The sequence below is a fragment of the Odocoileus virginianus genome, chromosome 10 (genome assembly GCF_023699985.2).
Source record: "Odocoileus virginianus isolate 20LAN1187 ecotype Illinois chromosome 10, Ovbor_1.2, whole genome shotgun sequence".
Lineage (NCBI taxonomy): Eukaryota > Metazoa > Chordata > Mammalia > Artiodactyla > Cervidae > Odocoileus > Odocoileus virginianus.
Window position 1 is genome coordinate 1,430,242 of NC_069683.1, and position 22,676 is coordinate 1,452,917.

The 22,676-nt window shown below is 43.8% G+C and overlaps 1 protein-coding gene across 2 annotated transcripts; it reads right to left on the reverse strand.

Moving 5' to 3' along the window:
* Nucleotides 1-1,567: 1,567 nt before the first annotated feature.
* Nucleotides 1,568-11,970, reverse strand: GLYATL2 (glycine-N-acyltransferase like 2). Of its 2 annotated transcripts, none has more exons than XM_020904856.2 (6): nt 11,736-11,961; nt 8,531-8,647; nt 6,883-6,990; nt 5,422-5,548; nt 5,150-5,327; nt 1,568-2,330 (listed from the first exon to the last, which is right to left on the reverse strand). In XM_020904856.2, the coding sequence occupies exons 2-6, from the start codon at nt 8,606-8,608 to the stop codon at nt 1,922-1,924; spliced, it is 900 nt and encodes a 299-aa protein (XP_020760515.2). In that variant the 5' UTR covers nt 8,609-8,647; nt 11,736-11,961; the 3' UTR covers nt 1,568-1,921. The 2 variants fall into 2 exon arrangements, with proteins under 2 accessions (XP_020760515.2, XP_070328999.1); XM_070472898.1 differs by lacking the exon at nt 1,568-2,330 and adding an exon at nt 4,140-4,358 and having other exon boundaries at nt 11,736-11,970.
* Between the last annotated feature and the right edge of the window lie 10,706 nt (nt 11,971-22,676).

The window sequence follows — 22,676 nt, forward strand, 5'->3', positions numbered from 1 at the left end:
GCAATAGAATACAAAGGTTCTTCCCCATGACAATAGAATGACATTTTTAAAATGCTGAAAGTCTGAAATTTCACATCAAACAAAATATCTTTGCAAAACACAAGCAAAAAAAAAAAGTTTCGGATAAACAAGGCATATCTGCCCTACAAGAAAGAAATAGTCTGTAAACCGAAAGGAAATTAAATTCAGTGATATTTTGGAAGTGCAGCTAGAGAGACTATTGACAATATAAGTGGTTTAAAGCTATGTTTCTTTCTTTTCTTAAATTCTTTACAAACAATCGACTATTTTAAATTCAAATATAGTAACTGTATGGGGCTCCCCTCAAGACTCAGAGGTAAAACGATCCACCTGCCAAAGCAGAAGACAGAGGTTTGATCCCTGAGCCGGGAAGAGCCCCTGGAGTAGGAAATGGCAGCCCCCTGCAGTGTTCCTGCCTGGAGAGCCTCATGGACAGAGGAGCCTGGCAGGCTGCGATACACAGGGTCACAAAGCGTTGGACACGACTGAGCGGCTCATGTTTTCACACTTTCACTTTCAAGACCCATTTTCCGTTTCTGACTCCCGGAAATATAAGGTAATAATTGTTGCTTTAAGTCACTAAATTTTTTAAATAGTTTTTATTGAAGTGTAGTTGATTTCCATGGTTTACGGTTTTGTGTTAGCTTCAGGTGTAAGCAGGTGAATGTGTTATGTGCTTACATACAGCCATTCTCCTTAGATTCTGTCCCCACGTAGATCATTACAGAATATCACGTAGCGTTCTCTGCGCTCCACAGTAGGGCCTTGCTAGTCCTCTATTCCATACATAGTAGTGTGTCCACGTCAGTCCCGGTCCTCCAGTTTATCTTTCTCCTTCCTTATCCGCTGGTGACTGTACGTTTGCTTTCTGTATCAGTGACTCTGTTTGTTTGGTAGATAAGTTCATCTGTATACCCTTCTAAGATTTCACATATAGGTGATATCTTATGATGTTTGTTTTTCTGTGTCTGACTTACTTCAGTCAGTGTGACAACCTTAGGTCCATCCAGTTTGTTGCCAATGGCATTGTTTTTCTTTTTATGGCTGAGAAATACACCATTGCACATTTTTCCCACATCTTCATCCATTCCTCTGCTGATGGACATCTAGGTGGCTTTCATGTCCTTGCTATTGTAAATAGTGCTGCAATGGACATTGGGGTACTTGTATCTTTTTGAATTATTGTTTTCCCCGGATATATGTCCAGGGGTGGGATTGATGGATCATATGGTAGATCATGTCACTGCATCATCAGTCACTAAATTTGTGGTAACTTGTTACAACAATAATAGGAAACTAATACAGCATAGATCTATAATCATATTAAAAATGTGAAGTTATGCTATACAACTCAACTTAACCAAGTTTCTGTGATAAAAGCTAGTCAGAAAACCAAAGTTTCACTGATGCCCACATAATTCAATTCAGTGTAGTACCTCAAAGCACTTTTGAGGGCACCCAAGAGAGAAAGCAATGATGCTGAAGCATTTTGAAAGACCCTTTGGGAAACTCTGTGGGAAGAAGAGAAGGACGCCAGAGAAGAGACTTTCAGAGGAGACATTTTACTTTCAAATGAGAAGCATGAAAAAGCGGGATTCCTTCCTGAAAGAGGTCTTCTTCAAAGAGGAAAGTGGGATATGTTAGCACTAATGATTGACATTGGGTAATTTCAACTCTGAGACATTTCTCACCATAAAGGAAAAGCGGGACAGCAAAGAGCCAAGCTTCTAATGTTCTGTACTACACAAGAGAAAGAAGACAAAACTATTATAGACATGGCCTGCGCAGGGCCTGAGCCCCAGAGAACTGGATGGTTTTTGTTGCTTGTGTAGACTACCACCTTTGTTTGCACTGATGTTTTTTCCCTGATAAGAAACATGTGAAATGGACAATAGTACCATCAGCAGTATTTCTTCGGGGTGCATTTCCACTGATGCCAGCCACAAAGAGCATTCTTGAACCCAAAACTGATCGTTGTCTGTTGAGTTTTTTCTTTATCTTCTGACACATGTAGATAAAACGGTATATTTTTTGAAAAAAAATATGCCACAATCTGACCACCCATTTGCCACATGTGGCCTTGGCCTCGGTATTTGGGGATAGTGTAACCCATTCTTATCTCACAGGACTGTTCTGTTATAAACCAAGAGACGAGGTTCCCTTCTGAATTCAGAATACCAAATCCTGCAAAATTCTGGAGACAGCGTTCAACATATTTCAAGCTCTTCTCATTTTTTCCCAACTCCCAGTGCTCATTCACAATCCTTGCATGCGAGACATCCAAGAAGATGCTCTGAAAAGTTTCTTTCCTGTCAAGAAAAAATGTACATTTATTCAGCCAACATTTAGAAAACATCAGGATTGCAAAAAATATGACACCTCCCTTTCCTTAAGGGTCCACAACCCAGAGGAAGAACTCTGGGCTCACACACACCGTCAACTATTTATATGCCTGCTTCAAAATGTTCCCAAATAATTGAAAGTGAGAAAATCCTCGGTCATGTATGATACATTTAAGAGCAGAGAGTCAGCTAGATATAGTACGGCATGTCTCAAAAAGTCCAACTAAATGCCCCAACAAAGGAGAGTAAGAGCAAGGACTGTGAGCCAGCACAATGTACCATGTGGCTGAATTTTCTTTAAAGTTTCTTGTATGAAAAATGTGGGATGGAGAGGTACAAGCTACTATGTATAAAAGGGATAGGCCACAAGGATATACAGTGCAAGGAAGCATATTTATTATGTTGAGATGACTTTTAACTGAAGTATAGCCTAAAAATTACTGAGTGTCTATACTGTACATCTGAAACTAATATGATATAAATCAACTATACCTCCATTTTAAAATGTAGATTTCAGACTATACTTCACAAAGTATCTAAATACACAAGATAATGTTTCTTCCAACAGATATTTCAACAAAATGTACATCACAGGGAGATGACAGCCATGTTGATCTTATGGCTTCACATGTCCCAAACACATCCCCACATACCACGAGAGAAGTACAAAAATGCAATTTGGGGAGCAGAAACACACCAAAAAAGGATATTGGATTTTTTTCTTTTTAGTGATGGTGGTAATAATCAGGGTTTTAGCACTGATTCTATTATTGGGCAAGTTACCTGAGACTGCGTTTTCTCATCTGCAAAATCAGAATAACATCTTCTTTGGCTAGGAGTGGTTGGCGCAGAAGGAAGATCTCAAAGAAGTTCTACCCCTTATCAAGGAGGAAGAGTTTCCAGGAACTTGTCAAAGTCACTTCATGTTAGCCATTGGGTGGGGTCACAGGGCTCTCAACTGTCTACACATAGGTGAGGCTTTCTCTCTATCATCCTCAAACTGATTCTGGTCCCACTTCCTCAAAGATCTCCAGCATCCTCACCTGCCTTCCTCCTGCGCTACAGTTAAACCCCAAGGGGCAAGATATCCAAATATATATTTGGGTTTAGAGGAAATAAAGACCCACCTTAGGACAGGCACTTCATTACAGATTTCCAGCTATAATATCAAGTATTATTTAATCCCTATTTACTGTTTTTCCCCATGCAAATATTTCTTTTACGATTCTTATGGGAACACAGTTGAGCCACAGCAGGGTTCAAATATTATTGACTTTCCCGGCTAAATCAGTTGTACGTGTTTAGTGTGTATTAGATTTTATTTATCTGTTGATGTAGTGATACAATTATTAAGCATAAATGCATATCAGTGGAAAATAATTGTTGCCTTTTTCTCTGATTTCTTATCACACAGTTACCTTGTCCAGAGGCAACTAGTGATGTGATAAATGTATGCAACTTTCCAGAGGCATCGTTTGGGACTTTAGACGCGTCCTACTGTGATGACACACTGTCTGTACGATTCTGCCCGTCTTCGTTGTTGCTGATGTTGTTGCTTCACTAAAAAAATGTTTTTGTTGGTGCTGTTGCTTCAGAATATATTTTTGGAATTGTTTCCTTATTAGTTCACAGAGGGCTGCTTCACTCTTGTTAATGGTTGTATACTATTCCAGTGTTTGGACTGTACCATAGTAAATTTATCCATGTCCCTACTGAAAGATAGGTTTTTTCATATGCTATGCTATCATATGTTCACACATCATGCACACCATCCAATTTGGTAAAAATCTTCCATTTAATGTACATATTATTTTACCCAGACATTTCAATTCTAGGAGTTCAGTTTTCAGTAATACTTATACAACTTGTGTGATGATCTATTTATGAAGACGTTTATTGCAGAATTTTTGTTATCAGGAAGAACAGTGGAGAAATCAGGTGTGTAGATACAGGCACACGGAATCGCATATCTCCCTCTTAGAGTAATCTACGCAGCTGTCAAAATAAATGAAGGACGCCTGCATGAGCTTATGTGAAAGACGATATAACACATAGCTGAGTGAAAGCAGTAAAGAGCAGTATAGCCATGCATATGTTGTAGAGAAAAAAACTAGCAAACAACTCATACATACAGAGTTCTAAAACCAATGCTAAGAGTATCTACACATGGACAGAAAGATTTCGGAAATCCGAGTGGGCAAGCCTTCACTTTTTACTTTGTATATTTGTATCCTTTGCATAGGGCTTCCCTGGTGGATCAGTGGTAAAGAATTCTCCTGCAATGCAGGAGATGCAGGTTTGATCCCTGGGTTGGAAAGATCACCTGGAGAAGGAAATGGCAACCCACTGCAGTATTCTTGCCTGGGAAATCCATGGACAGAGGAGCCTGGCGGGCTACAGTCCAGTGGGGTCGCAAAAGAGTCAAATACAACTTGGCAACTAAACAGACACACACACAGACATGTACTTTCCATAGCATGAAGTAATTTTTTTTGGTCAAAAAATGAATAGTTTCAGTAAAAGTTTTTCAGTTCTACCATGACATCCAGTATTCTTCCAGGAGCACTCTTGTGAGATCTAAGGAAGTTGATATGTGGAAAAGAACCTACTCTAAAGAAGTTCCTGCCCACTCTCAGCAAACATTACCTAACACAGTTCCCTTTCTTACCCATGCAGCTCTGAACACCATTATAATGTAGTCGCAGATCCTACATTTAAGGGTCTGGCCCATAGGGCAACTGAATTATTCTATCAGGAATTTCAGAAGCAAAAGGTAAAAATCTCACCATTTATCTTTCAGCACTGTAGGAACCTGTAGTAACTTCACCAAATCCATCTTGTCACCACTCGATGCCGCGAATGTTGGTTTTTCAAACACAAAAAGTACGGTTCTCAGATAATCTACCTGCACTGATTTTGAAGCTGCAACTTTTTGTAATGCCTTGCCCAAGCTCTCTTGACAACCTGGGGAGAGGAGAAAAGCAAGCATCATTTCACCCCCTGTCATATCTACCATAAATTAAATGGGACATCTTTGGCTTTAATTTAGACCAATTACCTTGGATCTGGAAGGCTTGTTCCCAGTTGATGACCTGCGGGCATGCTAGGACTTCCTCTAACTTGTCAGGAGCTTTGGTAAAGATGTGGTAAGTGTTGATATAATAATCCAGGTCATCCTTCATCTCCTGAGGTAACAAACATCAGTCACACTTACATAGTGATACCATTAACAAAATGTTTTGCCTATGTCCAGAACACTAGAGACTTTTTTGTTGGATAGGCTTTGTTGCTGTTGTTGTGTGAGAAAGGTGCCGACAGTGTCTCAGACTCCCTTGTAGACTGGAAGGGGCTCCTTCCTGGTGATGCCCTGGAAGTCAGCTGCCCTTGGGACGATGGGCAAGTGGTCCCAGTGTCTGAGATGGAAAGTGCAGCAGAAAGAGCGCGTGTTAAAGGCCTCAAAGAGCGGGGGCCTGAGGGGTGGAGGGGAGCACAGAGAACAGGGCTGGAGTCCAGGCTTGTGGTCTGCGAGAAGGTGACGCCTCGGCTAATTCTGAAGGTGAATTCCCAGGTGGCACTAGTGGCAAAGAGCCCGCCTGCCAGTGCGGGGGACGTGAGATCCCCTGGAGGAGGGCACGGCAATCCCCTCCAGCCTTCTGGCCTGGAGAACCCCACGGACAGGGGAGCCTGGAGAGCTACCGTCCGTGGGGTCAGCCAGAGTCAGCCACGCCTGGGCTCCTGACGCTTGCAGCTTAGCTGTGACCCAGCCCTCTGGAGCTGGCACGGTGGTGATCAGCGAGCGGCGAGCCCGCGAGAACAGCGGACCGATGGGGAACGGCCCGACGCCCAGCCGCGGCGCCAGAGCCCACAGAAGCGCCCGGAGGGCCGGGGCTGCTGGGCCCCCCGCCGCCCGTTTGCCCCTGCCGCCGGCTCGCCCCGGGGCCGCTGCGCTCCAAGACTCCTGATGACTATCTACATGGATAAGGGGGCGGGGGCTGTTAAAGTAGCGCTACTCCGGGAAGGATGGGATTCACCACTCATCTCCCCTGAAAGGTGAAGACACTCTTATGAAAGAAACATGACATCGATTGTTTCACAGACCTCTGACATAGTTATTTTTGTCAACTTCATCTTCTGTGTTAGGAACGCAGCGGTCTTAGACCTCACACTCAGCACTGCTCAAAGGACTGTGGGATTGTGGTTATCCAGCCACAGGGAAAGCGAACACTTCCTGACCATTTCCAGCCACAGGCATCCAGGTTGAGGTGGATGCCTCTGATCGGAGTCTTGACGGGGGAGAGCTGACTGAATGGAATTCTAGAGCAACTTACAGCTTACACTAGAGGCTCTGCGGTCTACCGCCACGCTTGGTCTCACCATCCTGCCCTCTCGTCCCAGCAACCCTTCCCAAATCTGCACGAATCAGGCGTGTCAAGATCCATCCCCCTGCCGGCCCCTCGCTGCAGCCCCTCATCTCCGTCCTGAGGGTGAGGGGCCCGGCCCTCGGGCGCCGGGGCCTCACCTCTTTCTGAGGCCGTATGACGACTGTCTGGTACCCTGGCCAGGCATCCACCAGCACCTCCAGGTTGAACGGGTTTTTATTTCTGATGTGGAAAAGGGCACCGTACACCTGCAAGAGCGAAAACCCAGCAGGAGAGGGTGAAATTGTTCTCTGAGACAGGGTCTTGCCTGTGGCATGGGAAGTAAAAGCGGGCGTTAGAAGGACTTGATGGGGGACGCCCCGGATAGTCCAGGGGCTGAGACTCCCAGCTCCCGGCGCAGCGGGCCCAGGTCGACCCCTGGTCAGGGAACTAGGTCCCACCTGCCGCAGCTAAGGGTTCAGGTGCTGTGGCGAGAGATCCCACGTGCTGCGACTGAGAGCCCGTGCACCCAAGTAAACAGATAAACATTTTCTAAAAAGAGAAGGACTTGAAAGGACAGGACTAGTGCTTCCAGCGTGGCACACTGGACTACTCGTCGAAAGACATCCTGCAAAATGGTGCAGGAAGCGTCCCCAGAAACCCAAGTTAATGACAAATGAACTGGCTTCTCTAACATGTATTTATTCGTTTTTATGAAAAGTCCATACTATTGATACCTTTCCTATTTTAAACGTTAATACCACGCCATTTATTCAACATCTGCCTATTGTATATCAAATTTGTGTCAAATATGGAGAATTCAAAGGTGGATATGATGTGGCCACTGCCTTCAAGCCAAGTCTAGAATGTCAAAGAGATACACAGTCTAAACTTAAAAAGGCACGTGTTCTGATAGGTCTGTGCCCATGGTCAAGTGGGGTCACAAAAAGGCAAAGTCACTACCTGTCCAGAAGCGGTGGGAAACTTACAGAAAAACTAACATTTAAATTGGACCATGAAAAATGAATAAACCTGGCGAAGTAGAGAGAAGAGGAAGACAAGCATTCCGTTGGGAGAAGGAGCATGATTGGAGGCTTGAAGGTGCTGGGTCCACCCACCTGCTGGACTGTGAGGGGTCAGTGATCGAACGCATAGTGTGTCTTCCATGTCAGGAAATGAAGAGACGCTTTTGATAAACGCTTGTACATCCAGTGAAGGAATACGGGCTTTATGCTTTGAACATGAACCGCCACTAGCATTTTAAAGCAAGGGAGTGATACGATCATATGTGTGTTAGAGGGATACTCTGGTTATCGAGTTGCAGGTGACCAATAGCTTGGGACCGTTAAGGAAATCCAGCAAACATAGCAGCAGAATTGATTCACGAGATATTGTAGGGTCTTTCCTAGTGATCTAGTGGCTCAGACCCTGAGCTCCCAATGCAGGGAGGGGGGCAGATTTGACCCCTAGTCAGGGAACTAGACCACACATGCCACAACTAAGACCCAGTGCAGATAAATGAATAAAAATTAATTTAAAAAAATATTGTGTATGTATGGCTGAGTCCTTGTGCTGTTCAAATAAAACTGCCATGACATCACTAATCAGCTATACCCCAATACAAAATGAAGGTTTTTAAAAGATACTGAAGCATCCCCAGGGAAGTAAAGGAGGTGATTGGATGTGGATTTTAAGATAGTCCCAGGCAGAAGGAGTCCTGGACTTGCACCTCCATCTGCCCTGGAAAGCCCTGAGTCTGCCTTCTCCACGCCTCAGTCCTCTCTCCCTCCCTCTCCCCCCACTCCCTACCTTCAAGGACTCAGGGGTGCTCTCCTCCAAGGAGTCATACAGAATCTGAAGTTGCTGGGGTTCACGAAGCACCAACATCCTGTGCAGCACCCAAGCCCCTTCCCCGAGGAAGACAATCTGAGGAAAGAGTCACACCAACAAAAACACCTGGAGATCAGAGCCGGGCATCCCGGAAGGGCGAGGGGGACCCCGGGGACAGCCCACACGGCCAGAGGCACAGCGCTGTCCGTAAGGGTGTGCCCAAGGACCGACTGGCAAAATCCAGAAACTGCAACTGCATGTCAGCAACCTCGAAACAGAGCAAACCTTGCATTCAATAACTCCACTTCTAGGAACTCATATCAAGGAGATAATAGGAGACACCTATAAGAATGTAAATATAAGAAAATTTACCATAGTATCATGATACTGTAAACTTAGAAACAATCCGAAATCCATTATAGGAAATTGGTAAAGTAAATGATGGCATATCCAAAAACTGGGTCACCAGGTAGCCATTAAAATGATGTCTTCAAAATGGATTTAATGACACAGGAAAACATCCATGTTATAAAATAGAGACGTGATATAATCCAAATTAGTACTCACCTCAAATTCATTCTGAAACAAAGTAGTATATAAGCAAGATACATTTATGGACATTCTTCAGTCCCATACACACAGATATCTGACTACACATATAATTATATAATATATATGCATATTATATGTACTCGATCAGGAATATATGATACTTAAAGACATTATACAAGAGTATCCGTATTTTCTAAAAATTAAAAAATACAAGCAATTCTAAGCAATTTTGATGGCTTATAGGAGAGGCAGCAACTTTTTAAAAATCTTAACAGTCCTGAAAAATCCAGCATCCTGTGTATGTGTGCTCAGTCATGTCCAACTCTCTGTGACCCCATGGAACTGCAGCCTACCAGTCTCCTCCGTCCTTGGAATTTTCCAGGCAAGAATACTGGAGCAGTTCGCTATTTCCTTCTCCAGGGGATTTTCCCAACCCAGAGATCGAGCTCATATGTCTTGCATCTCCTACATTGGCAGGCAGATTCTTCACCAGTGGTGCTACCTGAGAAGCCCCACATGTGTGTTTAAAAAAGTGAAAGTGTTAGTTGCTAAGTTGTGTCTGACTCTGTGACCCCATGGACGGTAACTCGTCTGTCCATGGAATTCTCCAGGCAAGAAATACTGGAGTAGGTAGTCATTCCCTTCTCCAGGGGATCTTCTTGACCCGGGGATCGAACCCAGGTCTCCTGCACTGCAGGCAGACTGCACCGTCTGAATCGCCAGGGAAGCCCATGTTGCCTATAGCCCAAACAAAACCAGTGGAAATGGAATGGTCAGGAACATGATCGCTAGAGTAGGCAGGTCAATTTATTTGAATGTCTCTGAGCTTCACTTTCTTTGTCTATAAAATAGGCATAACAATAACTCCTTTGTAGGCTGTTTTGAGGATTATGTCAAGTCACAAAATGTATGTGATGTGTTTTGTGACGCGATAGATGTGTGTGTGTGTGTCTGTGTACACACACATATATATGTATATATATATACCTGAGGGAAAAATTAGAAGACCTTCAAATTCAGGCAAGGGAAAATAGGATGAATGGCTTCTGATGTTCATTAGGGAAAATACAGCCTGGGAATACACACAGGATTCCCCAGGACTGCTTAAGACCAGGTTCAGAAGAAAACCGTTACTTGGAAGGGGCATTTATCCGCACGGGTGAGCCCAGCACCCAGAGGCTAGAAGCGGGAGAGACAGAGTGAAACCAGCCGGGGTTGGATTTTCCAGGCTTAGGGCAGCAGAGAAGATAAGTGGCAAAGTAAATGTTTGAGAATGAGATGATAACACTTGAAACTGAATCTGTGGGATCCAGGAGAAAGAAGGGGCTTCCCGGATGCCTCAGATGGTAAAGAACCCACCTGCAATGCAGGAGACCTGGGTTTAATCCCTGGGTTGGAATGGTTCCCTGGAGAAGAGAAGGGAATGGCAACCCGCACCAGTATGCTTGCCTGGAGAGCAGCCTAGCCGGTTACCGTCCATGGGGTCACAAACACCTGGGCACAGCTGGGCAAAGCTAACACGTTTACTTTCAGGAGAGAGAAAGAAAGAAGTAAAATAGGAGGCAGGTCCAACCAAGTGGGGAAAGATGTAAAGAGTGTAGGAGGAGGCTAACAGAATAGCAGCGGTGACGGGCAGGGGGCATTTGTCCATAGAACAGGGGACTGGATGAGGAATTAGGCTGTTGGAGGTGAGGGTGTCAGAGGTGGATCAGCTCTGGATAGATGGCTGTAGACTTCAAGCCGACAGTGGGAGTCAGGAAGGGGCCGGGAGCTGCAGGTGTCAGAGCCACCACCAGGATGCGGCAGGCGTTTGAGGGAGAGGAACGTCTGTGAGTCAAGTGCTGAATATATCAATAAACAGACCAAGGGCTGGCAGAAAGCAATCTGAGACAGCAAAGCTCCATCTTAGCCAGGCGGCCCAGCACTCAAAGGAAGACGTTTGCTGTGCACGTAACACTTTTCAAAGCACGGATTGAAGACCAGGTGTATGCTGATTCTCCTCTTTACTCAGGATTACTATGGGTGCCTGGGGGGGTGGCAGGGAAAGGCTTGGGTCGATCAGTGATTTATAATTCAGGGAAAGAATCTGAGGAGCCTGAGAGTTCAAAACACTGGCTCTGTACTCAAAATACTTTCTTCTCAAAGGACTTTCTACTCCAGGGACCTAAAATTTCCTTGAGAAATTTGTTCTCAATCCTGGGATGCTGGTGAATGCTTTTCCAAAGGTTTGCAGGGGGCAAATGAATGAACAAATACACATTCTTTAGAATCGGGCTTCCCTGGTAGCTCAGCCGGTAAAGAATCTGCCTGCAATGCAGAAGACCCCGGTTTGATTCCTGGGTCGGGAAGATCCCCTGGAGAAGGGATAGGCTACCCACTGCAGTATTCTTGGGCTTCCCTGGTGGTTCAGCTGGTAAGGAATCCGCGTGCAATGCAGCAGACCTGGGTTCAATCCCTGGGTTGGGAAGACCCCCTGGAGAAGGGAATGGCAACCTGCTCCAGTATTCTGGCCTGGAGAATTCCATGGACTGTAAAATGAATTAACAAATACACATTCTTTAGAATAGGATCCTAATTAACTGAAAGGCTGAGAAGAAACAAGACTTTGGCCTTCTAAAACAGTTCTGCTTACCTGCAGTTTCCTCTTAGACGTGAGTACACAGCGCCTTCTGCAGTTGCTCGGTGACAGTGGAAAGATTTCCCTAAAGGCCACAGATAGTCTCACCCACAGTCAGTTCCACCTGACTCAGGTCATCCCTGTTTTGCATAAAGCTCTGAGTTGTGTATTCTTATCGAGCATTTACGTGAATGAGGTCAGAGGCTTTGTGCACCGGAGGAAGGCTGGGAACATGTTCCGTACTGAGCAGATTCTACATTTATACGTTTCCCAGCAAAGCTTCCACACTAGCGCTTGTAGCCAATTGGCTAATCCAAAGCAGTAATAATGAGGTAATTTGCAAAAATGACCTAGCTGCAGCAATATTCAAATACATCATTTGGGCAAACAAAAGATGGAAAATTTGGCTTCACTGTGAAATATGCAGCCTCGTGCCTCCAAGCTTTTGTGACCTCAGCACCTCCAGAGGTTGAGATTCCTTGCTTCCAATGGAGGTGGCACAGGTTTGATCCCTGGTTGGGGAACTAGGATCCCACAAGCCACATGGCATGGCCAAAGATATATAGATAGGTAGATAAAATTAATTTTAAAAAGTTAAATTAAATCTTAAAATCTCCTACAAGAGTATGATCTACTTGAACATTTTTGAGACCCTGAAGCAGAGGAAAGGGATGATAAATCGTCAAAATCTTACCCATTTTCTGGAATGTTGTGAACCAACTTGAGAAAGTTTAATTATTCTGGAAATGAGAAAGGCAAATGTTATTGTCACACAAACAAGGAAGATGATGTTGAAAGGCAACATCTTCCCTGAGGTCACAAAGCTAGCCAGCATTAACGCCTCGAGCTGAAGCCAAAGACCAGGATCTGTTACGAAACTATGATTCTTCAGAAAGGGAGTCAGAGCCTCCCAGAGGTTTGGAGAAGTCCAGTTCACCGCCTTTCATCATGGTATTAGGCATATTAAAAATGTGATATTAGGCATATTAAAAGTAAGACAGATAAAAATGATTTTAAAGTTACAGTAGCTTTATTATACAGCTCTAAATGTGTTGCTGTTGTTGTTCAGTTGCTCAGTTGTGTCTGACTCTGTGACCCCATGGACTGCAGCACGCCAGGCCTCCCTGTCCTTCACCATCTCCCAAAGCTTGCTCAGACTCATGTCCATTGAGTCAGTGATACCACCCAACCATCTCATTCTCTGTTGTCCCCTTCTCCTCCCGCCTTCAGACTTTCCCAGCATCAGGGTCTTTTCCAGTGAGTTGGCTCTTTGCATCAGGTGGCCAAAGTATTGGAGTTTCAGCATCAGTCCTTTCAATGAATGTTCAGGGATAATTTCCTCTAGGATTTACTGGTTTGATCTCCTTGCCTTCCACCTGTACATTCTATGTATTTATGCCTTTAGCAACAAAAAAGGCCAAGGGTCACTACCACGGAACACTTGTGAGTGTTTTGGCTCACGAGAGCAGCACAGGCCCTCTGGAGCGTTAATTCAGAGTGGATCTTGACGGGGTACACTCGATAGTGAATATTCTGTTTCAGTCCTGTCAGCGTCCCTGCACATATCATCTCATTGGGAAGTCACTCCAGAAGATCGAGTGTGGGACTCTTTGTGAAATGGGGCCGATCACATGTGCCCCCCCATCCCACTATCCATTCACGATGGACCTGCAGAGGTTGAGGAGAAGTTCAGGCTAAACAGCTGGGAGGGGCCGTGGATCGGAGGGGAGAGGGGTCACTGGAAATGCAGCCCGAAGTGGTCAAAGTTGAGTAGTATGGACATGTCGCGTGTGAAAGCACAGCTCACTGCCACCATCCAGACAGCCCACCTTTTCTCCAGAGACCGGGCTACCATAATTGTTTTAAGAAGTTATCCTGTGACTAAGAGCAAAAAATTAATATAATGGGATGAATGGGTTTCCCTGGTGGCTCAGTTAAGAACGCATGCAATGCAGGAGACCCAAGTTCAATCTCTGTGTCAGGAAGGTCCCCTGGAGAAGGGCATGGCAACCCACTCCCAGTATCCTGGCTTGGAGAATCCCATGGACAGAGGAGCCTGGTGGGCTACAGTCCATGGGGTCGCAAAGAGTCAGACACGACTGAGCAACTAACCCACAATGGATATCAGAACCACACTGGTCTCAGAAAGCCCTGAGGCGGTGATACATAAACGGTTTTGTTCTGATACCCAGGCTAGGTGCATCAGAAAAGGTGACTTGAAGTGTCTTCAGAATGACCACTGTTAGAAGACAGATTGTCCTTTAAGGAAAAAGGTAGAAGGTTCTGGATGGAGCCCTGGCCCTCTGCACCCTGTATGCCTGGGCTGAGCTCCAGAGAGACTCCAGAGCTGCTGGTGAAGGCTGCTACAAGGAAGACGACTCTGGCCAGGGGATCAGAGAACCTGGCAAGCCCAACAGCCCTGCAAATAGAAGCTGAGCCCAGCAGGAAGCACTCCCGGCCAAGACCTCAAGACAGTGTGTGGAAGGAGTGCAGACGGCCTGGAGGCAGATTGTAAGTGGCACTGGCATTAGACAAGGAAGTACAGATCACGTGTTAGCCACTGCCTCACCTTCACTAAGTCATCTTTAGAGCCTTAGTGTCCCCGTCTGTAAAATAAGGGTGACTTGGGCTCTCGGGAGGACTAAATAAGATGCTGTATGTGAAGGTAGCTAACAAGTAGGAGTGGCTTGATAAAAGCTGATTCTTACATGTTTCTAGAAGAAACTTTTAGCCATTTGTGATGCTCAATTTTAATTCTTGAGATGAAATCTCCAGGTGGTTCAGTGGTTTAAGAAAATCCCCCTGCAGTGCAGGAGATGTAGGTTCGATCCCTGGGTTGGGAATATCCCCTGGAGGAAGGCATGGCAACCCACTCATTCTAGCCTGGAGAATCCTATGGACAGAGGAGCCTTGGTGGGCTACAGTCCATGGGGTCGCAAAGAATCAGACATGATTAAGGTGACCAAGCATGCACATAAGCATGCAATGCAAGGAAATAACTGGCTATTAGAGAGGTGTGAAAGCAGGGGCGATTCATCACAGAAAGATTAGGAAAAATGAAAAGTCAGAAAACCATGTAAATGTCCAACCATTAGAAAGTGGTTAAACAAGTTATGTTGTACCCAGTCAGTGGTATTAGCAAACCTCTCCCACGTCAAGAGGATATGTTCATGAATATGTTGTTAAATGAAGGAAGCAGATTGCAAAATAACATGGAGGGTGTACCAGCCTTGTACAAATGCTGTCTATATGATTTTTGCTTCTCATCAAGGACTCCCCTCTGGATCTTGTCCGATGATAACACACTGCCCCTCCCCCAGGATTAGGCAGTTGCCTACACATGGCTGGACCCCACATCCGCAGACAGGGACTGAGCGCACCTCAGCTCTACAGAAGAAATCTGAGGACAGACCTCTCCTTCCCAATGAAGGACAGGACCACCTCAACGTGTGTGGGGCTCAGGACAGGAGTATAAGTCCACGTACCGTACACTAAATATTCTGGCCACAAAAACCTGTTGTGTCAGTGATGTTGTTTTCGTTGCTACATCATGTCCAGCTCTTTTGCCACCCCACGGACTGTACACCACCAAGCTTTCCCGCCCATGGGGTTCTCCAGGCAAGAACACTGGAGTGCGTTGCCGTGCCCTCCTCCGGGGATCTTCCTGACCCAAGGATCGAACCTGGGTCTCCTGCATTGGCAGGCAGATTCTCTACCACTGAGCCACCTGCAAAGCCATATGGTGGATTAATCTATGGCAAAGGAGGCAAGAATATACAAAAGGGAAAATATATCCCTTCAATAAGTGGCATTGTGGAAACTAGACAGCTACATGCAAAAGAATCAAAGTGGACTACTTTCTCATCCATATTTTAAAAAACTCAAAATGGATCAAAGACTTAAATATAGGATGTGAAACCATACAAATTCCTAGAAGAAAACAGGCGGTACACTCTTTGACACCGCTCTCAACAATGCTTTTTGGTTATGTATCCTCAGGCAAGAAAAACAAAATCAAAAATAAATAAATAGGACTATATCAAACTTAAAAACTTTTGCACAGTAAAGGAAACTATCAATAAAATGTAAAGGTAGCCGACTGAATGGGAAAAAATATTTTCTGATGATATATCTAATAAAGTGTTAACATCCAAAATATATAAAGAACTCATGCAACTCAACATCAAAAACACAAACATCAACATGAATCAGCCATAGATTTCATATTGATGGGTGTTTGGTAGAAATCAACACAATGCTGTAAAACAATTATCCTTCAATCAAAAATAAATAAATTTTAAAAACTGAATTTTCTTTACACATGTATTATTGAGGTATAGTTGACTTACAATGTTTTCAGTGCATAGCAAGGCGATTCAGTTGTACATATACACATATATTATTTTTCAGATTATTTTCCCTTGTAGGTTATCCCAAGATATTGACTATAGGTCCCTGTGCTATACAGTGAACTTTTGTTGCTTGACAAACAATCTGATTTTAAAATGGGCACAGGAAATAGATATTTTTCCAAAGAAAAAATACAGAGGGCTAGCAGATAAAATGCTCAAAATAGCAAATCATCAAGGAAGTGCAAATCAAAACCACAATGAGATGTTGTCCTATAGCTGTCAGAATGGCTGTCATCTCAGAGACAACAAATAAGAAGAGCTGGCAACCGTGTGGGGAACAGTGGATCCTCATACGTTGTTAGTAGACGTGTAAATTGGTATAGCCATTTTGGAAAATGGTATGAAGCTTCCTCAAAAAATTTAAAATAGAACTATCATACAACCCAGCAATGCTGCTTATGGGATTTTTCTGTAGAAAACAAAAGTACTAAACCAAAACCACACACACACTACTCTGCTCATTGTAGCGTTATTTACAACAGCTGAGACATGGATGAGATGGCTGGATGGCATCATCGGCTTATGGTCACGAGTTTGAGCAAGCCCTGGGAGATGGTGAAGGACTGGGAAGCCTGGCGTGCTGCAGTCCTTGGGGTCGCAGAGTCGGACACAACTGAGCAACTGAACAACAGCAACCTCAGCGTCTGTGGAAGCAACCTCAGCGTCTATCAACAGATGATCGGATAAAGAAAATATGGCATATATATATATATATATACACGTAAAAGAATATTAACCATCCACAAAAAAGGAGTGAATTCTCACCATTTGTGAAAGCATGGGTGAACCTACAAGGGATTATGCTAAGTGCAATAAGTCAGAAAGAGAAAGACAAATATTGTATGATTTTATTTATTTGTGAAATCTAAAAAAAACTAAACAAATGAACAAACATAAAACAACAGAAACAGAATCATAGATACAGGGAACTCTTTGCCAGAGTTGGGAGACAGGTAGAAAATGAGTGAAATAGGTGAAGGAGATTAAGAAGTACAAACTTCCAGTTGCAAAAACAACAACAAAAAAATGAGTCATAGTAATGAAACGTACAGCATGGGGAGTATAGTCAAAAAGTGATAACTTTGTATGGTGACAGATGGTAACTAGACTTGTTGTGGTGATCATTTTATAACTCAGAGAAATATCAAATCACTATTTTGTGCATATTGGAAAAGACCCTGATGCTGAGAAAGATTGAGGGCAGGAGGAAAAGGGGACGACAGAGGATGAGATGGTTGGACGGCATCACCAACTCGATGGGCATGAGTTTGAGTGAACTCCGAGAGTTGGTGATGGACAGGGAGGCCTGGTGTGCTGCAGTTCATGGGGTCGCAAAGAGTCGGACATGACTTAGCAACCGAATAAAAACAATCTTGTGCATCTGAAACTAACATAATATTGTCGATCAATTATACTTCAATTAAAAAAATAATAATAAAACAAAGTGAAACAATAAATAAATAGGAATACCCAATGAGGTTAGAGGAAGACCAAGAAAGTGTATTGTCTTGAAAGCCAAATGAAAAACAGTCATCCAAGGATGTTCACCATGTCAGGAGTTGTTAAGAGATTAAGATGAAGTGCAAAAATGGATCATTGGATTTAATAACACAGAGACTGCTAATGATCTTGACAAAAGACTTTCAGTGAAACCATAACAGTAAAACCCAATTAGATAAGATTTAAAAGAGGGATTGCGGATAGTGTGTCTAGACCACATTTTCAGTGAATTTTGTTTCAAAGGGAACAAAATAAATTGGGGAAGTAACTGGAAGAAAGAATGGGTACCAAGATTAGGTTTTATTTTTTTCACAACAGAAGAATATATCACATACCTATGCTGATAGGAATATCCAGTAGAGGAGAACAAATGCTGCAGAAGAAAGAGGTGAAACTTCTTGAAGCAATATCTTTAGGTAGACAAAAGGGAGTTAAATATAACATTCAAGGAAGTGGACTGGCTTCGGACAACTGCATGGCTGTTCATCAGTGGTAACCAAAGAAGGAATACTATGTGAATGAAAAGCTGAAGAGTAGGAGTTTGTGGCAGAAGCAGTCAATGGTAGTTCTCTTCTGAGAGTTTAAATTCTTTTAGGGGGCTCAGAAGTAAGGTCATTTCCCAAGACGGAATAGGGGGAAGAGGTGTGGGTTTGAGGAGAAAGGAGTTATGAAAGTTATCTAAGTAGGTATTAAATGAATGAATGAATTAATTAAAGAAGGATAATATGATTGCCTGGCAGTCATAAGAACTCACTTGAAGGTGTCTGGTCATGACTTTGAAATAGACTATTCAGTGTGAATGTGTGGTTTCCCAGCCACATTCAGCTGTGCAAGTCTAGGCTCAGGATAGGAGGTGAGTTGCCTTCCATCAAGCTTGTGGTTTTGCCCATTGAGCATGAAAATGGTGTGGAAAGGGGTGAGGTGATTGATGGCAGATGACGGGGAGTGATCATAACTTATGCTTGTGAAAAAGGAGCAATGAGATATGAGAGTGAAAGTCGCTCTCAGTCGTGTCCGACTCTGTGACCCCATGGACTATAGTCCCTGGAATTCTCCAGGCCAGTATAATGGAGTGGGTAGCCGTTCCCTTCTCCAGGGGATCTTCCCGACCCAGGGATCAAAGCCAGGTCTCCTGCCTTGCAGGCGGGTTCTTTACCAAATGAGCTATGAGGGAAGCCCGAAGTGGGTGTAGCAGAGGGCAAAACTGATGGGTCTGGAGGGCCTGGCAGGGCCACCATGACATTAGAGTCTGCGTTCTCTGAGGAATGAGCTGAAAAGGAGGTAGCTGCTAGAGAATGGAAAATGTAAAGTCATAATTGTGGAGGGGTGTCCTTACTGGTAATGACAAGGTTTTGGATGTGACCACAAATAAGTAGTTGAAGGAAGAGGAAGAAAAAAGATTATCGAACAAAGGTAGTTTCACGGACCTGAGAGGCCAGCTGTTAGATATCTTAATTCATTTGTCTGTTAAGATAGTGAACGCACTAGGGCACGTGTCCATAAACCAGGACCTAAAACCCCTGAGGAATGAGGGCTGATAAACTTGGGACAGGTAGATGAGAGCAACAGAGAGGGTCATGGGTGGTGTAAGCTGATTCCACGGGTTCAAAACTAGACAATTTTAGGGAATCACTAGAGAGAATGGTCAGAAAGCAACAACAGAGAACAAAAGGACGACTACCCCCCACCTGACCAATGGTTGGAGGGCCTTGGAAGAAAGATCACTTCCCATTTAAAGGGGCTGAAAGGGGAGCAATGCCCTTGGGGACAGCTGAGAGCCAGAGGGGGCCACAGGCTGTTCACAGAAGAGGTGGGTTTGGGAGAGGCTGCAGACAGTTGGCCATGAATTACAGGAGCCTCAGGGGAAGGTGTTTGGGAGCTGGAGAAAGATGGGAGGGAGAGTGGAGCCTTGCAGAGACCAGAATAGAGAGATGGGAACTGTTCTGCGAGTCCAGACTCCTTGAAGTGACTAATAGGAAAAGTATAAAGGGTTTCGTGAGATTAGTTTAGGTGCATTCAAGGCATATGGGCTTCCTTGGTGGCTCAGATGGTAAAGAATCCACCAGCAGTGGAGACCCACTTTCAATCCCTGGGTCAGGAAGATCCCCTAGAGAAGGAAATGGCAAATCACTCCAGTGTTCCTGCCTGGAGACTCCCATGGACAGAGGAGCCTGGTGGGCTACAGTCCACGGGCTCGCAAAGAGTCGGACACGACTGAGCGACTCACACTGTGAATACGACTATTTTTGTTGGTTTGTTTGTTGTCTTGTTTGGTGTTCTTGTCTAAAATGTCTTCGAAGCAACGTTAAGTTTAGATGTAAGCTGAAGAGCTCTCATCTGTATATTCTTTTCGATTGCCTGCATTTACATGCGGAAGAGGGAAGAAAGGCTGAGAGACTGGGTTTGCTCTAGAGCTGAGTCAGTTTCAAGTCCAAAGTGAAGGACAACGGCCCCAAACCCAATTAACCCTGCCCAGAGCCAGATTCAGACAGTAATCATGGAGAGTTTGGGGAAGCTCATTACAAGGAAAAAACTCCATGACTTATAAATATAAAAAGGTGCTTGTTGAAGGGTAGGCTGATTTTTTCAAAGACAAACATTACCATAGAATATTTTATGAAATATCCTTTTCATATTTAACCAGTGGCTTGCTCACAGAATACACAGTCAACAAAATTTTTTTTAACTGGGTGGTTTTTTTTTCCTAACTTTAAAAGTAATGCAAGATTATTGTCAAAATTGGAAATTCAAAAGAGTATAAAACTAAAGCTAGCCTTAACTCTACCACCCTTCTGAAGTACTATTAACATCTTTATATATCAACACGGGTATACAATCACATGCATCTCAATTATATTGAGTCAATAATTCTATTTACTACCACCTTCTTTTAACATTGTATCGTAGCAAGTTTCATCATCACTAATAAGTATTTTTAGGGCTTCCCAGGTGGCGCTGGCAGTAAAGAACCCGCCTGCCAATGCCGGAGACAAAGGCACCTGGGTTGGATCCCTGGGTTGGGAAGATCCCCTGGAGAGGGCATGGCAACCCACTCCAGTGTTCCTGCCTGGAGAACCCCATGGACAGAGGAGTGTGACAGGCTACTGTCCATGGGGTCACAAAGAGTCAAGTATGACTGAAGTGCCTTAGCACATGCACACACATACAGGAAGTATGCTTAACCCTAACTTTAAGCCCTACATAATGAGCTATCTTATGATGTAAACATGCCGTAATTTACTTAACCACTTCTCTACTTTGGAAATGTAGGGTGCTTCCAAAATTTTGCTCTTATTAAACAATAAGTGCTTCAGGACGTCTTTGTATCTCATTGTCAGTTTTTGTGGTTATAATTTATTTAAGATAAGTTTCTGGAAGCAGGATCTCTGGGTTAAAGCAGAGGAGTAATGCTGAGATTTTTTGATACATTCTTTCTAGAAAAGATGCAATTATTCTTGGAGCCATCAAAATTCTTTGTGAGGCTGTAATAATTATCTTTATTACTAATAATTAACGGGGGTGACATTTGTTGTTCATTTTCACTTACAAGTCATTGTCTTAGTTGTTTATACACAATCGTTTAATGCTCAGAACAACCCTATAAGGGAGGTTATAGTCAATTTTTTGGGGGGTTGCCATTGTCAGTTTTTCTCCACTTTTCTGCTAACTCACCGAATTTTCCTTAGCTAGTTGTTTCCATTGCCTATAGTTTTAGTGGACGTGTCAGTCAAGTTTCCCTATTCTTCCCTAACTAAATGGGGGTGGGCATGAGCCCCACACTAGTCTAGACAGACCTTTGGAAGCTGAATCTTGAGGGTTAAGGCACATGGATGGAGAGAATAGAATTGATTCACCCCTGTAAGAATGTCCCAGAGAAATCATTCGCTCATTTCTGTACCCGAATATGCAAGGCCTGCCTGATCACTGTTCTCAGCAAGGTATGGGAATTAAATTTTCCTTGGGTCCTGACAGCTGCCCACTATTTCGATAATACACTTTTCTTGCTTGCTTCGATGAGCCAGAACCAGTTTCTGTTACCTGCAACCAAAGGGTTGGGGAGGCACTGGACACTGAGAGTTCCTGCGGCAGGGAGGAACTGTTGGGACTGGAATCCGAGCCCGGTGGGTCATCTTCCTGAGTCTGAGCTTCTACCCGTTATGCTGCATTTACAGAAGAAGGAGGAGGGCGGCTGCTCTGGGGGAGCGGCCCCACTCTGACAAGTTGCCAACCACTCTCTAGCCTAGAGGGCTTCCCAAGTGGCGCGGTGGTGAAGAACCCACCTGCCAACACGGGAGACTCAAGAGGTGTGGGTTTGATCCCTGGGTTAGGAAGCTCTCCTGGAGGAGGGAATGGCAACCCACTCCGGTATTCTCACCTGGGAAATCCCATGGACAGAGAAGCCTGGCGGGCTACCGTCCTTGAAGTCACAAAGAGTTGGACACGGCTTATCACACACACACACAGTGCATCTAGTCTAGAATTTTGATAATTTTTTAGGAGAAAGGAGATTTAGCTGTACAGAGTTATAATAATGAAAAGGAAAATAGGACCTTTTTTCACAATCCTGATTGGTACGGTATCTTACATATTTTTCTAATTTGTATAGAAATTTAAAAATATATCCATCTTATTAAAGAAATTCTGAAATAAGTAAATCATCCATGTGACAGGACTGCAAAATAATTTTCATGTTAATTTGTTCCCTTCAAGCCCTGGTCCACATGCATACATTTCTTGCATAGATATCATTTACAAGCCATTATATATGCTGCTTTTTACTAATATAAGCGTTATAGTTGCTTCTATATATAGTCTTCTCAATGACTCCTGCCTGTGTGATAGTCATGCCTATTAACTGCCTTTTACAAATTCAGGCTTGTTCTTCAGAGGACTACAAACTTCTTAAGAAAATTGTTTATACCTATCTCTGTGCTGGAAACACTAACGCTAAACACTAACAACTAATCTAAAGATGGTTGGGATTTTTTCCAAACCATTTTATACCTTTAGGACATGCTCAAATCAAAAAGTATAATTTAGCTAT

What these genes read in the sequence shown, in the direction of transcription:
- GLYATL2 (XM_020904856.2), bottom strand. Translation starts at nt 8,608, where the DNA reads ATGTTGGTGCTTCGTGAACCCCAGCAACTTCAGATTCTGTATGACTCC. An exon ending in GCACCCCTGAGTCCTTGAAG is followed by an intron (nt 6,991 to 8,530) that starts GTAGGGAGTGGG and finishes TCGCTCTTGCAG; the next exon opens with GTGTACGGTGCCCTTTTCCA. An exon ending in ACAAGCCTTCCAGATCCAAG is followed by an intron (nt 5,328 to 5,421) that starts GTAATTGGTCTA and finishes TCCTCTCCCCAG; the next exon opens with GTTGTCAAGAGAGCTTGGGC.